Here is a 15,525-nt window from a genome sequence, read left to right as displayed (position 1 = left end):
GCTTTCAATAACCTCACTGCTTTGGATGGGGGGAAGCTAATATGATAAGCCCTTATCTAGTGGAAAAAAACCCACAAAACTACAACACAATAAACCAAACAAAAGCAGCCTTTGTCATTGTTGGAAAAATAATGAAATCAAACAAAACCCGGGACCCCTTCTGCTCCTTAGGAAAAACCTGAAACTCTCCCTCTTGGAGCGTGGGCTGCTTTAGCTGTAAACAGCCTCTGTCCTCTGCCGACCCCAGCAAGCTCTAAAGGGGTCAAGTGAGAGCACACAGTTGCTTTACATGGCAGGCCCAGGTCATGGGATTTGTCAGCCCACAAGAGACAGAACTGGCTAAAAGAACAAATAGATTCAGGAAAGGTCTCCATGAATCTGGGATATGGGAGCATGGATGGATCTGGGAGAGGGAGGGTGCACAAAGAAGATGAGAGGAAAGCAGTCAAGCCCTTGCTCTCCTAGGTGGGTCACATCTCTGCCCCCTTCTCCTTGTCATTCTGCCACCATCCACTCCTCAACTCAGCTGGATAGAGCAAGTCCCCTGTGACTGCATCTGCTGGAGATCTTGCTTCTCTTTTGCTAACTTTTCATTTGGGAGGGCCTAACAGTAGTAGAGGATTACACTTTCAAATTCATTGTATTGCAAAACTGGACTGGCAGTCCATATGGTGTTCTGTGTTTGGGGTTTGGATCTATTCATAAGGAGAGACCATTTAAAGCAGCACGATAGAATGATTTATTTCTGTTCTCTTACTCCCTGAAAACTGAACTGAGATTCTTTTCCTTGCCCTCCAGTGACAAATAAGAAGGTTGCTTTAATTAACCTACTATAAAATAACTTATGCACTTCCTTTCTAAAAGGTCTTATTGTGGGCACCTCAGCTTCAACAAGTTTCCTTGTTTCTCTTCAGGTATGCTCTGACAAGACAAAACAAAACACTGACAGTAGGCTTCTGAAAATGCTTGTTGCTTTGCCTTTCAGAAGCTAGTTGCTAAGCAATGAAAAAAATCACATCGATTGATCTCTGTTACTGAGTCATCTGCCGTGGAGGGCTTTGTGCACCTCGGTAAGTCTCAGTGTTGGCTACACTGAGTGACAGCTTAGTACTCTGGGGGCACAATGTGAAGTCACGTGCATTGCAATGCATCACCTCACTCATTCTTCAACACTGCTGACAGAAAAAAAAAAGATCGGCATTTAAAAGGTTGGCATTTGACAAGCAGCTCATTTTAAATTTCCACTTTCTGAAAAAGGAGCATAGCTCTGAGGTGGAGGATCATTAGTGACATTCAGAAAGCAAAAAGGAAACTGAAAAATGCTGGGTTCTATTTCTCCAATTCAACAGCCTATGATGTTGCACTTCCTGGAAATTCACAGAGGTGAAAACAAAAGTTCCTCAAAACTGAGATCTCCATTTCTAAGTTTTCAAAATGTGTGCTGCGCTGTGCCTAATCATGGTTCCTCCTAAAGCAGCCCCTCCCCAAAGTTTCCCTGAACTAAATAGTGCATTGCACCCCAATTTAGAAAGGAGGAAAAACCAAGCCCATATTTAGAACCTGTCTAAAAACAAAGTGAGATGGCTCATCTAGAAAAACGGTCCCATGTCCAGTAGGGAAGATGTGTACCGGGCAAGCCATGGACGTGGCCCATAGGCTCATTGTAACTGCACTTGCTGGCGTCCTGTCCATCATCTGGCAATTCCTTTAGTTGTCAGCTGACAGAAAGGCAGCCCAGAGCTTTGTCCAGAGAGCCCCACTATTGCACTTCAGTAAAACAAACCTTTGAGATGGAATGAGGGACGCTTCTCAGAAGTAGTGTAAGACTACATGTAAAGAGAGTTCTCTGAACATGGCCAGCACTGCTGCCCTCCCCCGACCCTGACCCTCACAAAGAGGGAAGCACTTGTAAGTCCAAGGTGGCAGGTCTTTCATCAACAACACATAGTGCATCTGATTTTTCTTGGGGGGGGGGAGGCGAAAGGAAGGAGAGTCAAGGTCAAGATCACTTTCTAAAACTCCTTATGAGTAATCCCAAGAATAGAGAAAGGTTCACTTGCCATCTCTGTGGAATCTAGTTGAAAATTTGAGCTGGTGTGAATTCGACCAGACAGGGAATTCTTTTGGCCTCACTAACCTGGTTTGATCATTTTTGTTGCCAAAGGGAGGCTGTGGTTCAAACATAAGGAATTTCATTTGCAGTGCTAATTGAGACAGCAGTAGTAAAAGGTCATGCTCTACTAAGCAGGCTAGCGCAGCCTTGGAAGTTCAAACCAAAAGGAATCTGCAAAGCGTCCTTGTGGAGGCTCTAAGGGTTGGGTGAGTGCTGGAGAAGAGGGAGGGAAGGGAGAGAAAGAGACATGAGGCCTTTCCCTTTTTGGGATGGCTGTTTTGCACACTATGGCATCCATGTGGCTTCTCAGTTAAAGTCCACATGGAACGCCAAGCCCCAGGGCCATGGCCAAGCCAGACCAGTGCTCCCGGTGGCCTTGGTGCTGAGCACACTGACAAGTCCAGCCCTCAGTCTGTCATTCATGTACATACCGTTTGTTCTATTCATTGTCATTTTTTAGCAGTGGCAGGACTTGTGTCTGGATCTTGAAATGGGGGTGTGGCCTCTGGCCTGCTATAAGCCACTGGGGTCAGATCCAAGTTGGCTGCAGATAGAACTGGGCCACTCCTTCTTGACCCTGCCTACCTAAAGCTACCCTGCGGTCATCTTTGTTAGTCAGCACCCATATGGCTCCTAGTATGTAAGCCATCTGGGTTTGGAGGGAAGAGAAGCCAACACTGGCCCATCCCCACTAGCCAAGGGTACTTTTGGAAGCTGTGGCCTGGTGAGCTACTCTCCTCCCTTCTGGGGTCTTCAACCTCTTTGGCCACCTAGCAAAAGTCCTGCCTGACACCACCGCCATGAGAGCACCCTGCTTGAGTACCCTCCTGCTCCTCCTCTCCAAGTCTGCTGCCCTTTCTTGGGAGTCAAAGAGGAACCCGCGTGCAATCAAGACTCATTCTGTTGGGTTATTAGTATTGCAAGTTTCTAGAACATTCCTGAAACAGTGGCAGCTAGCATTGATGGGCCATTATTGTGTGCCAAGTGCTTTTACTTCACCTCATTTAATCCTCACAGAACCCCCAATGGGACAGGGATACTAGTATCTCCACTTTACAGGTGGCAGGACGGAGGTTTGGAGAGGCTGAAAAAGTAAAAACATGGCAGACCTAGGATTTGGATCCAAGTAATCAAAAGCCTGGGATCTCTGAACTTGGACTTGAGACCAGTTCTAGCACTTGCCCTCTACCAACACCATGGTGTCCCTGTCCTGTGTTGTCTCCCTTCAGGCCAGGATGCGGGGAGTGCTATACTTGGGAAGGCTCAATTTGCTGGGCAGGAGAAAGGACCACAGGTTGGGGTGGACAGGGGCTTCCCCAAGGCTCCACCTCAGATGGAGATTCCTAGATCTCCATCAAAGGCCCAGCCCTTGGAGAGAGCAGATGGCATGGTCACTGTCTCCACAACTGTTGGGTACTCACTGTTGCCTAAGCTAAAGGGATGGGTGGTTTCTTGCTGAAGGTCAAAAGTGTAGTTTTCCCAATAGCTTAATGCAGCCTTTCCCAAGGCAGGCTGGATTCTCCTCTGCTCTCAGAATTTGTCAAAACAACATCATGTGCCTCTTGGTCTGTTCCTCTGCAGCTGCCCCTTTCCCCCTGTGCTGTGCTTACTGCCTGCCTCAAGGATCAGATTACAGGCTTTTTTGTTCTGATTCCAACTGGCCAGCATCCACTCCCTCTTCCCGTGAAGCTGCACTCCCAGCTCTGCAAATGCAGTGGGGCTCCAAGGCATGTGCAGCAAGGGCACTGGGCGGGGGGAGCGGTGAGGTTGCGTCTTGTGAGCCTCACTCTCCCACAGCACATGCCCACCTCCTGCATGGACTTTTGTCTTTCAGTAAATGTTAGTTCCATTCTCTAGTGGTTAATCATAAAATTGAGGTAAGTCCTAGCCCTAAGTTTTGCACCACACTAGGGTATCCCCTGTGGTCTTCAGGGCAAGAAAGAGCACTGGATTCATGGCAGCAACATTTATTTTGTCTCACTTCCATTAAAACTAAGATATGTCACCAGCCTGGGCATAAGCTGGAGGCGGTTTGGGGTCATTAAAATCTAATAAACCAGGGCTGGATGCCACGACACCAAAAAGAGTTCAAGGTCCCACCCTTAATAATTTCAGATCCACTTGAACTTATTTGTAAGTTCAAGGTCAAGAAGCTCTGACAGCTTAATTGTATAAATTGGTTGCCAAATTTTATTTGGGGGCAAAGTTTGACCTGCACTTTGAGAAATATTCATATTTAGCTGCAAAAATAACAAAATGCTGCCCCAGATTCCACTGGAGGGTTGTGTGATATTTGGCATTTGAACCATATTCTCTTTCTCAAGTCTTGGAAAGGCATCTGGCTGCAGGGCTTTCAGAAGCAGAGTCACAAGCCCACACTAGCCCTGACTGAACAGACAGCACGTGCCTGGCACTGTTCTAGGCAGTCTCAGGTTATCATCTCCTTTGTCTCCTCAGTGCCTTATGCCATAGGAATTGGTCCTTCCTCGTTGTCAGTGGACGCTCAAAGAGGGTAACCAACTTTATTCATGGCACCATCTCAGTCAGCGTCCACGACCAGACTTGAACCTCAGATCAGTCTGCCTCCACTGTCCTTGCCCAACCTACCATGGTGAACTGCCACCTGGAAGCCTGGTGGCATTTACCTTTTACCTTAAGAGGAAGCAAACATTCCATTGAAATTTGATCATCCACACATCTGGTAAAAATGAAATCCTACAACTTGAGAAATACTACTCTGCAAATAACCACAAGCTCCTGTAGACAGCTGGATTTGGCATTTCTGCTTATACAAGAGTTTGCATCTCATTTCACATTTAGAAACTATTCCTTTATCAAACTAAGCTCCAGATTCGAATAAACATCCAGTGTTTCCATGGTAGCCACACTCATTCACAGGAAGTGCCATGGCCCTGCTTGCATGGCTCCACCTTGGGGCAGCTACCTGTCCTGCCACAGGGTTATCAGCTCTTGCCGCAAATATTCACCTCTTTCTAGCTTGTATTCTCACCCCAGAGCCGAGTTCTTATGCCTTAGAGCTCACAGAGAGAGGCTGTGAGAAGGGAGCAGAGCTTAGTGGCTTGGTCAGCCATGTAGAGAACAGACTGTTGGGGACAGGGTGTTATGAGAGCTGAGAGTTCCAGCCTGCAATGTGAACGTGGCCCTGCTCCCTTTTCTACCAGGCTGGGAGTTGTCTGGGAGGGGCAAGGTCTAGAACAGGAAGAGCCCGCAGACCTCACAGGCCCTACAACTGTTGCTACCCTCATGGCATGGCAGAAAAGAGGTCTGGAGAGGATGCTGCTCATGTCCTGTGTTGACACAGCTCCTGGCTTTGAACAGACAGATCTCTGTAGCCCCAGAAGACAGGCCTGGGCTCAGGGTCAGCAGCTACAGTCATTGTGAGAGCAAACCCAGTGTGCCAAGCCCTGTCCAAAGCTCTTTAGATGTATTCACACATTTACTCCTCAAACAACCTCTCACCACCGTCACTCTGCAGAGAAAGAAGCAGTAAAGAGCCTAAGGTAGGAATAGAAAGTTCTGCGGGCAGCGCTCCATGCAAGGAAGTAGGAGTAGCAGGACTCCCTGCTCTGGCGCTGACTTGCTGTGTGACTGCAGGCAGCTGTGGTGACTTCTCTGTGCCTTTCTTCTCAACATTAAAGGCAATGATAACAGCCCCTACCCCTGAGGATATCACTGTGAAAAGGCAGTTGAATACTGAGTCCCCTGGGCGCAGGCTAGCACTGGCTGGGAAGGCAGCACTTGCCGGCAGTGGCATCCTGTCTGTTGGCGGAGATCCCATGAAGCCCTTACCATGCTTCTGGCCTTGCTCTTTCTCTAACCACCCCCCCCCCCGCCCCAGGTAATTGGCTGGCTGTGGTTTTCGTGACCCCAATCGTTAAGCTTTCTCCCTCTGAGCAACTAATGTGGCTCTGGTGCAGCACAGTGAGACTACGAATGTACCCATTTGAAGATGAAACAAAACAAAACAGAAAGCTCACAATGTTAGGTGTTGACAGGTCTCCAGGCTGAGGTTCTTGCCTGCTAGTGAAAGAGTTCCAGTGTTGATGCTGGTGCTCCACCGAGCTAGCTGCAGAAGTCCATGTAAACTGTTGGGAACAGCCCTATAATAGAATCAAACCAAAGTGCTCCTGAACTGCAGACAAGGGCCCACACCCCGAGGTGGCCTGCCTGCTCTGTCCTGGTTTGTTTGTCTCCCGGCCACTCACCCCAGCACCCCCACCCCCAGGAGCTCTGTTTGCTGTATACATCCATCAAATGACCAATCACCGAGTGTCAAGCATGCTATCCGCTGAGGTTCCCTGGTACTTGGATGGAAAAGAAATGATGTCTATCCCCTGGGGGTTGCCATGGTCACACTCCTATAGGGCCCTCGAATAAGAAGTCAGCACCTGACACACGTGCTTTCCGTGTACCAGGTGCTGGGCCAAGCATTTTCCAGACATCTCCTCCACAGGAGAAAGAGAAGCACAGCAGGAAAGAGAAGCCCCTAGGATGGTCAGGGGAAAGTTTCTGGGAGCAGGTGGTGCCTGAGCCTGGAGGAGCTTCAGGAGTTAGAAAAAGGAGGGAGGGAAGGCCAGGCATAGGCAGTGGCAGGAGCAAAGGCGAAGCCACACACAATGGGCCACATGCTGCAAGCACTTTAAGGGTATAGAAATGAAGTGCAAGGCAGGGATTGATGGACAGAGCGTGAGGAGGTTGGTGGGGCCTATGAGAGTTTCCGAGCCAATGGGCAACATGATCGGATCACTGTCTTAGCGAGGCAAGTCTTGGAGTTTTGGATGGTTTGTTGGTGGAAACCAGTTAGGGGTCAACTGTATGAGCTCAGATAAAGAAGGAAGAGGGCCTGAATTTGGGCAGGGAGGAGAGCAAAGGAAAGGAGTGATATGACCACCAGTATTCTGTGCAGGCAGACACTTGACATGGCCCCCTGCAGAGCCCTGCCTCCTGGTGCTCACATCTTCAGGTACTGCTCTCTGGCTGACATCTACTGAACAGAATCCAGCAAACGTGGTGGGATGCTGTTTTGCAGACTAGGCAGAAAGCCTGTGATTTCTGACTTGCTGGCACTCCGTGCCTCAGCCCTGCCTTGGTGGAACACTTTCTCTTGCTCACTTGGATGAAGCCAGCTGCTTTGTACTGAGATGTTCTACGATGAGGCCATGTGGTCAGCATTGCATGAGGAACTGAGGCCTCCTCCCAGCAACCTGCAAGCAATTGCTTCCTGCCAACCATCCACGTGAGAGGGCTTGGGAGCCGGGCCTCCCTTGGAGTCAGGGAGCGACTGCAGCCTTATGAGAGCTCCTGAGCCAGAAGAGCTGGCTACGCCATGCCAGGACTCTGGACTCACAGAAACTGCAAGGTCACATACATGTGGGCTGAAGCTGATGTTTGGGTTTTGTTATGCAGCAGTAGTTAAAGAAGACAGGTAGCGATCAGAACCGTGAGAAGTGGGAATGGCCACAGACTTCGCCCAGAGAATCGGCTGCCTTGAGCGATGAAAAAGCCAGAGGGGATGAAGAAGCAGAAGTCAGAAGGGATCTGGGGATGAGCACAGGCTCTGGAGTGAGACTGCCTGGTGTGAAGTCCCTGCTGTGGCCCTGGCTAACTGTGTGACTCTGGGCAAGTCACTGCGACACTGAGCCTCTCGGGCTTTGTTTGTAAGATGGAGCTAAGAGCGATCATCTAAGAAGCACTTCTTTTTTTCTTCTTGGGACCTGCCTCAATGCAGCACAGAGGTGAACGGCATGCTAGGCGGCTGTGCGAGTGTGCTACAAGGCTCAGGGTCCAGCCTGCTGGCGGCAGAGACCAGATGGGAATGCTTCGCAGCAGTTTCCTGTGTCTTACGAAGCCTGTGCTGGTCTCGCCACTTGGTCCTGGCAGGATGACTGAGTGCCATGCAGTTCTGACTTGTCCCCCTGGCTGAACCCCTGGGGATACCTCATGGGTGCAGCTTTCCTCCCAGGGGAGTTAGGTGATCCGAACAGGCATGGAACACTGTGCTTTCACATACATAGACTTTTCCAGAATGAAGTCCAATCTCAGAGGAGACCACAACTGGCTTTGCCCTCCAAAGCCAGGTGGTGATAGCATACAACGCAGTTTTCATTCTAAAACAAAGGGCCTCCCGGGATGCGAGGTTGTCTTACCTGTGTGGGCAGAGCAGGCACGGAGTCTGCAGCCACTGAGCGCCGAAAGCGCTGTGGCTGCTGCACCACCTGCCGCAGCAGGAATGGAGAGGAGTCAGGCGGCGGCGGTGGCGGCTGCGGCTGCGGCTGCGGCTGCGGCTGCAAGGTAACAGTGGTGCTGGAGGAGGCAGTGACAGCAGAGGCCTGTGCTGCTGTTGTCTGGGGCAGGTAGTGGAGCAGGGAAGGCTGCCTGGAGGTGGCAGGCATGGGGGGTACCTTCTGGGGGCCTGGCTCAGAGACAAAGTGGGACAAGGGCTTGGTGTTGCCGAAAGTGAATGGCTCGGGGGCTGCCGGGCTGGCGCTGACCATCCCTTGCTGCATGCCCACGTTCAGGGTTTTGGATGAGCTGCTGGTCACAGGCTTAAAGATGGGGTTGGCTGGCGGCTGCTGGCTCGGCAGATGGCTGGTGGGTGTCAGGCTCCGGATCCGGGAGCACTGTGGCGTGAAGGACTGCTGCGGCAAGCCTGGGCTGGCCAGCTTCTCTGGGCGATAGGGTGGGGATGGGCCTGGGGTGTTGGTGGGCAGAGCAGACATCAGGTGTCCCTGAGGGCTTTTGATGGTCGATGACACCAGGTTGGCGAGAATGGAGCTCTGTGGGCTGAACTGCGACTGCTGACTGAGAGCCGTGCTGGGGAGCTTCTCAGTAGCATAGGGCAAGGCAGGCCCCAGGGCACCACTGCTGTTGGGTGCCATGCTGGAGAGTAAGGCATTGGGAGAGCCTTGCAGGCTGCTACCCGGCAAGCTGTGGGGTGCCATGCACGACACCATGAGGCTCTGAGGGCTGAATGCAGGCGGAGGTGGAGGCGGTGGTGGGTGTGGCGTTGGGACTGGGCGGTAAGGTGGGGAGATGCCTGGAGGAGGCAGGCCAGACCACGTAGGGGAGGACCCTTGATGCTTTGTAGCAGATCCCTGCTTGCTGGCTGCCAGCGCCTTCAGCTGGTGGGCATGATGCCACTGGGGCGCTGGTAGGGGCGGCAGACTAACAGGGAGCATGGCCTGGCCCTGGTTCTTGGCCTGCGCTGTCGAGGAACTGGGTGAGACCATCTGCTTACGACTGGAAGGAATCGAATAGCTGACCCCTGTGGAGGAGGGCGGGATTGGAAAGGGCGCACCAGTGACTTGGCTGCAGCTAGAAGCAAACTCCTTGCTGGAACCCAGGCTCTCCATGTGTGGCATGTGGTGGACTGAAATTTTGGGAGTGGTGCCTAGGGTTGCTGGTAGATTGTCTAAGACCAGTGGCTCTTCTGGCTTGCTGCCCAGTATCTTCTCAAGATCTAGCTCACTCGGAGAAGGCTCCTGAATTTTCGTTAGTTCCTCCAGTAGTTCTTGAAGTTCCTGGTCCACAGCTGGAGTGCTGTTGACTTTCTCATAGTAAGGGACAGTGGGCCCTTTCACCCCCATCTCCGTAGTTGGTGGCACCACAAATGGGGCATCCATAACACTGCCATTCATAGGGTTATTCTCAGGTAGTAAGGAGTGGCCAGCTACTCCCATAGTCTCAGGGCTAGGGTTCATTGTTAACGGAGGCATCTGCAGCTCTGCACAGGAAGTACTAGGATGGCCTCCTGAGCCCACAGAAAGGGTGACATCTTCAAGGCAGGGCCTCTTAATCTTATTAGGATAACCTCCATCAGCCATGCCTGGAAACTGGAAGTGATCTCTTTCTTGCCTCCTTTTAATGGCTCCCTGTGACTGAAAAAGAAGAATGAAAGAGAGAGAAAGAGAGAGAGAGAGAGGAATTTTTATACAGTGAACGAACAGGAAATCGGCAAGGTAAAATGGATCTCCTGCTTTAAAGACTCACAGTCGTCAAAACCGTAAAATAGTTTATTTTTGGAAGCATAATGCTGTTTCTTTGTTGGTGCTTTTCATTTAAACTGTCTTGTTTCATTTCAAATTAGGCATTATGCTGTCTGTATAGTCATGCAAAGAGTATTCTTTGCTTACTGAAAGGAGAGTTCAAGCAAACCATGCACACACCACTAAAACCACTGTGCTGCCAAAAGCAGGCATTTGAGAACAAATCTGAAGTGACTCAATATTTTCTACTCCCACCTGTGTACAGATACCACAATTTTAAAAAAGGAAAGCCGTAACATAGACATTGAACTGTTAGGTTGTCTCTCTGTCTTGGTTAAAATGCACCAAGCTGCGATGATAAAATAGAATACGACTACAGGAATGAAGCTGACCTGGGTGTGTTCTTTGGGGCAGCTGTCTGATAGATTATTTAGGGAAACGTACCAGTTTCAAAATAGTCATTGTAGGCATCACAGATGTGGTTCTATTTAGTTTTACACACACACACACACACACACTGCTTGTGTGCATACAAAAATAACTTGGAAGGACCTATATACAATGATTTGGAGCACTCACCTTTTGGGGATGACTGAAAATTCGCTTTCTATTCTCTACAGGTCTGTATTGCTTATTTGTTTTTAAGGAGAGGAGCTCGTAATGCCAAAAAAAAGTCTAAAGTCGTCTAAATAAGAAATTCCTCTCTGCAGATGCATCCTCAGGTTGCAGAGATATCAACAACAGGAAAAGGCCCCAGTGTGGGATCTGCACCTTGGGAGAGCTGCCCACCATTTATGAAAGCAAAGCTTGGGAACCAAGTGATGCCGTGTTTCGCACTCTTTCACAGCTTCATACACATATGGTCGTGACTGTCATGTTGATCACGACTTGCATGTCAACAGGCAAAGGTGCAAAGGGTTTGGGTGCAGGAAAATGTATGGAAATGATCACAGTAAGGAAAGGAAGAGAGGAACTTGGAATTCCCCTGAATGCTGACAGGTGAACAGATGAAATTCTCTTAAAGGGTTGCTTTGCATAAGAGACCTTTTTCAGCTTTTGAGGTCTCCTAGGACACACAGCACTGCTCCTATGCTGTTCATGTTTGGCCTTTCTGGTTTCATGAACTTGTAGCTCAATGGGAGGGCAAGGCATGTGTGGGGCTGTTGCTAGCACCAGGGGTCATGACTCCGATGGCCCAGTGAGCATCAAAGTAGATCCCGCAGGACTGTATCTTAGGCTTTGCTGTACATCAGAATCACTTAGAAACATCCAGCTATCCAGGCCCTCCCACCACAAATCAATTGTCTTAGTCTCTCTCAGGGTGAGGCTGACATGTCAAGAGTTTATACAGTTTTATGGCTGATTCTAAATGGGCAGGCAGGTTGAAAAGCACTGGCCCAGAGCATGAGTGGAGGCAGGCTGGCATGGGGCCTGGGCCCAAGGCAGATGCAACTAAGTCTTGGCCTTGCCACTTAACTTCTCTGAATCCAGCTTCTTCATGGGTAAAAGGAGTGGAATTCCAGGTCTTATCTCATGCTGCTGCTCTGGCCATTGAGTGAAATGGGGCAGACTGTGTGGTGTCTGGTAGCGCCTAAAAGGCAATTCTGCAAGGGTCCTGGGAACTGAATGCCCTCCTATTAATGACAGGGACCCTGGGGCCCAAGGGGGGCAAGGCTCACCCAGAGTTGTTCAGTCACAGGGTGAGAAGTCCAATCCAGAGGCAGGACTCTGCCATGACCACTCAGCTTCTTTTATCTACCCCAGTGGCAGCACACTGCATTATCCCCCTCTCACCATGTTGACTGAGAGAACTTACAAACTTCTCTGACTGTTTTTATATACCTAGAACTTGAATAAGGACACTTTAAGAGACAGCTCTGCCACCAAATTTACCTGAGGTCTGAATATGCCAGGTCAGGCAGGAATGGGCTGGGGTGGGGTAGAGGCACAAGACAAGGGCTAGCCAGTCTTCTGTGCTTACGTCACCATCCAGGAACCAGGCGGGACACAGAACCCATGGTGTCCCCTAGTTGGCCTGGGAGCAGGCCACTCAGTATTTGGCTCCAGCAGGTGCTTAGTAAACAGTAACTGAATGAATCAATGGACAAGTGGACAAAAACAACGCAGCAAGCAGGGAGCTTAACCATCTATGCAATCAATTACAGAGCAGCTCACAAACAAGTCACTGGGTCCCTAACTGAAATTTGAACTTCTCTTCTATATTCTTCCAAAGAACCCAAAGTAATACAAAACATTACAAATGAAAATGTATGTATTTTTTAAAAAAATTTATCTGAAAGACAGAGTTACAGAGAGAGGTAGAGACAGAGATAGAGAGGTCTTCCATCCACTGGTTCACTCCCCAGATGGCTGCAATGGCTGGAGCTGAGCCAATCCAAAGCCAGGAGCCAGGAGCTTTTTCTCAGTCTCCCATGTGGGTGCAGGGGTGGAAGCACTTGGGCCATCTTCTGCTGTTTTCCCAGGCCATAGCAGAGAGGTGGTTCAGAAATGGAGTAGCCAGGACTCAAACTGGCACCCCTATGGGATGTCGGCACTGTAGGCTTGGGCTTTTAACCCACTGCACCACAGTGCCAGTCCCAAATGAAAATGGATTTCAATTAGGACTGAGCAAGCATGGGTTTTACATAAGAATTTCCAGCAGGGAGTCTGGGCTGGCAATGATAGTGCCCAAATGTTGTTTATGATATCATGAACTGCAAGACAGGTCTAATGATAAGGAGGTCTACCTAAAATCAGACAGCTGAAGGGTAGGGTAGCGGTGGGAGAAAGAAGAGGGCTGGAAGTGTAAGGGGTGAGTCTTTGAAATTTGCTGACATATTCTGTAACTGCTGGTCTGTCATGAACTGGCTGGGGCTAAGGTGGCAGAGGGTGAGAAAAGCAGAGCATGGCCATTAGATGCTACAGGTGATATTAGCGGCCATTGGCAAAGGACAGGCTGTTGCAACTCTCCTAAACGACAGCTTGTATGCAGGCGCCCACCAACCGTATCCATGCAAATGATCCTCAGTCAATTCTAATTCCAGAAACTGATGGGCCCTCCACAAGAAAACACACCCCAGAACTCTCACTCAGGGGCCCAGGTGATGTCCCATGACTGGTGGAACTGATTTGCTACAGCAGGTGCCCCTTTCCTAGGCCAGTTCTACTGCTGGACAGCCACCAATGCTCATCACACTGGATATTTCAGGACGCTGCCTACTGAGCAGGGAAAGTTCCCCTTGCTGTCTCCAGGGCTGGGGCAGGAGAGTGGACTGACACTGCTGTCTCAAACAGAGTCCCTTCCTCACCATCCTTTCTCAATGGATCTCAATGAACCACTACCTTGGCAGAGGCCATGCAGCTCCATGCTGTGGATTTCGAGGTGAGAACTTGCAACACTTCCCTGCAGCAGTCTGGCTGAGCAGTGAGAACACTAGTCAATCCACGGAAAGGTGGCTGTGTCACACAGGAGTGCTCGGTGTTGCTGTAACAGCATCTGCTTTCCCCACGCATCAGTGAGGTGAGGCCTGCACATCTATGACCCAGCTCACATTGCCTCCACAGAAAGGTGCACTTCAGGGCCTCCTCACTGCCACACAGCTGCCTTCATTGGGTCCCCTGGGCCAGCAGGTGCTGTTGTCGAGGCTCTGTCTTGCCTATGCTGGGGGTTTTCGGCTCAATCTTAGGGGCCTCACTATAGACCAGTGAGTTCACCCCTCTGGAGTGATGCTCCCTTTCAATGCCACCTACTGAAGTTCCAGATCATTCTAAACAAAATTTCCTGCTTCACACACATGCCCTTTCCCACTCTCTATGATCTTGGGGACAGCAAGCTCTGAGCTCAGGCCACATGCTGCACATGATCCTTCCCTTCACTGTGGCAATGAGGAAAGCAGCAGGCCCTGGCAGATTTCTTGGAAGCATATCACAGAAAACAGACGGAGATATGATTTGTTTTCAGTCCCACAGTTAAGAGACAACACACTAGACCCTTGGTGTCACGGCTCTAAGCAACAGCCCTCACAGGACTCCTGTCTTTAGGTGGTGAGGAGGGAGTGAGGGATGGTTCCTGGGTGGCTTGTAGACACGAATCACTTTCTCCCCATGCATCAAGGCCCCTAGAGTCTCATTTCTTAACCAGGCAGACAAAGCTACCAATATGATCCCCATGACCTTATAAACATCCATTAAAATCAAAGCATATGATGGCTTCCCCACCCCCTAAATGATGACCAAAGGCAACCCTTCTGGTAGGAACCCAGTTCAGTGCTGAAGTCAACATTATTACTGGTTCTGTTGGATCCAAGGCATATGACAACTCTTTCTTTTCTGCATTTTTAGTCCAGAATGACAAAGAGGACCAAGATTTCTTAGAAAAAGTATAGATTGTAAGGATACAGACCAGGCCTATAAAATGGGAGACACAAAACCAAACTTATGCGTCTTTCCAAAGTTGTCTGCAAGGCTTTTGTAAACGTGTAATTTTGGACACTCGAGCTGAAGGCATAACACGAACACTGACAAAAGGCCAGTGGAAGTTATGCACAGTTCCTATTGGGAAACAAAGCAGGACGTCAAAGGTATTCAGGAAAGATCAATTCAGGGAGCCTCATATTCCCTCAAGGGCACCAGGAAAAACTGTCAAAAAGGTGAAAATGCCCTGTGCCTTGTATTTTGTCTCCCCTTTATCCCCTACTAGTAACTCTACCTGCTCTGCTCAGGCCACTTTGCTTGCTGGTTCTGCTTGTCTCTTTTCCAAGTACATTCATATTCCATCAACAACTTTATCCAATCTCATGACACATCCCCCTACAGGTTTCTAAACACGTGATGTTCGCCTTCTCAAGACAAGGGCGGCTCCAGTAGACTTTTTCAGAAGTAAATGCTAATGGTGTCTTGGAGTATCATGGTGGAGGTGGTCTTAGTATAGATGAGAGAATGATATATCAGGACTGGGCATGCGGGGGAGGGGGGGAGAGAGGACACTGAATATACACATGGACTCAGATGAATATCCATGTGACAGTTTAAGTGCCTATATTTGGGCATGTGTGTCACTGGCATGTTTGTTTATCCAAAGATCATCCCAACAAACTGGATCTGACCTTTCTGTAGAACAAACAGAGCTTTCAGCATGGCCAGAACTGCAAGACAGGAGGCTCTGGAGAATCCCAGGGGAGTTAGGAGTAGCAGGGAACCCTGAACGCTGGTCAGCTTCAGGAGGAGTCAGTGATGTCTCAGGAACCAATATCTGTTCATGGATGATTTGAAGCAAGGATCTTGGTCTACAAAGAGGGATTTGTTGGTTCCCCTGAAGTACCCCTCAACCAGCAGAGATGGCATGCTTGGTGCTCTACAGAGGTAGGGGCCGGCTAGAATGGAGGAAAGACTGGAAATAGATATCAA

At 49.6% G+C, this 15,525-nt stretch overlaps 1 protein-coding gene across 7 annotated transcripts in view; it reads right to left on the bottom strand.

The window, feature by feature from the left end:
- The window catches only part of MAMLD1 (mastermind like domain containing 1), a 125,631-nt gene that overhangs the window by 27,409 nt on the left and 82,697 nt on the right, over positions 1–15,525 (bottom strand). For 6 of the 7 annotated variants that reach the window (XM_008275037.4, XM_008275035.4, XM_051833866.2 and 3 more), the window contains 2 exons: positions 8,281–10,011; positions 6,112–6,234 (listed from right to left, as the gene is read on the bottom strand). In XM_008275037.4, the coding sequence (XP_008273259.2) occupies positions 6,112–6,234; positions 8,281–10,011 (1,854 nt within the window). The remainder of the gene's footprint in view (positions 1–6,111; positions 6,235–8,280; positions 10,012–15,525) is intronic. The other variant, XM_051833868.2, reaches the window with a different exon arrangement.

This window comes from Oryctolagus cuniculus, chromosome X (genome assembly GCF_964237555.1).
Source record: "Oryctolagus cuniculus chromosome X, mOryCun1.1, whole genome shotgun sequence".
NCBI classification, from domain to species: Eukaryota; Metazoa; Chordata; class Mammalia; order Lagomorpha; family Leporidae; genus Oryctolagus; species Oryctolagus cuniculus.
Note: the sequence above shows the minus strand (reverse complement) of the source record. Positions and strands in the feature narration are given on the sequence as shown.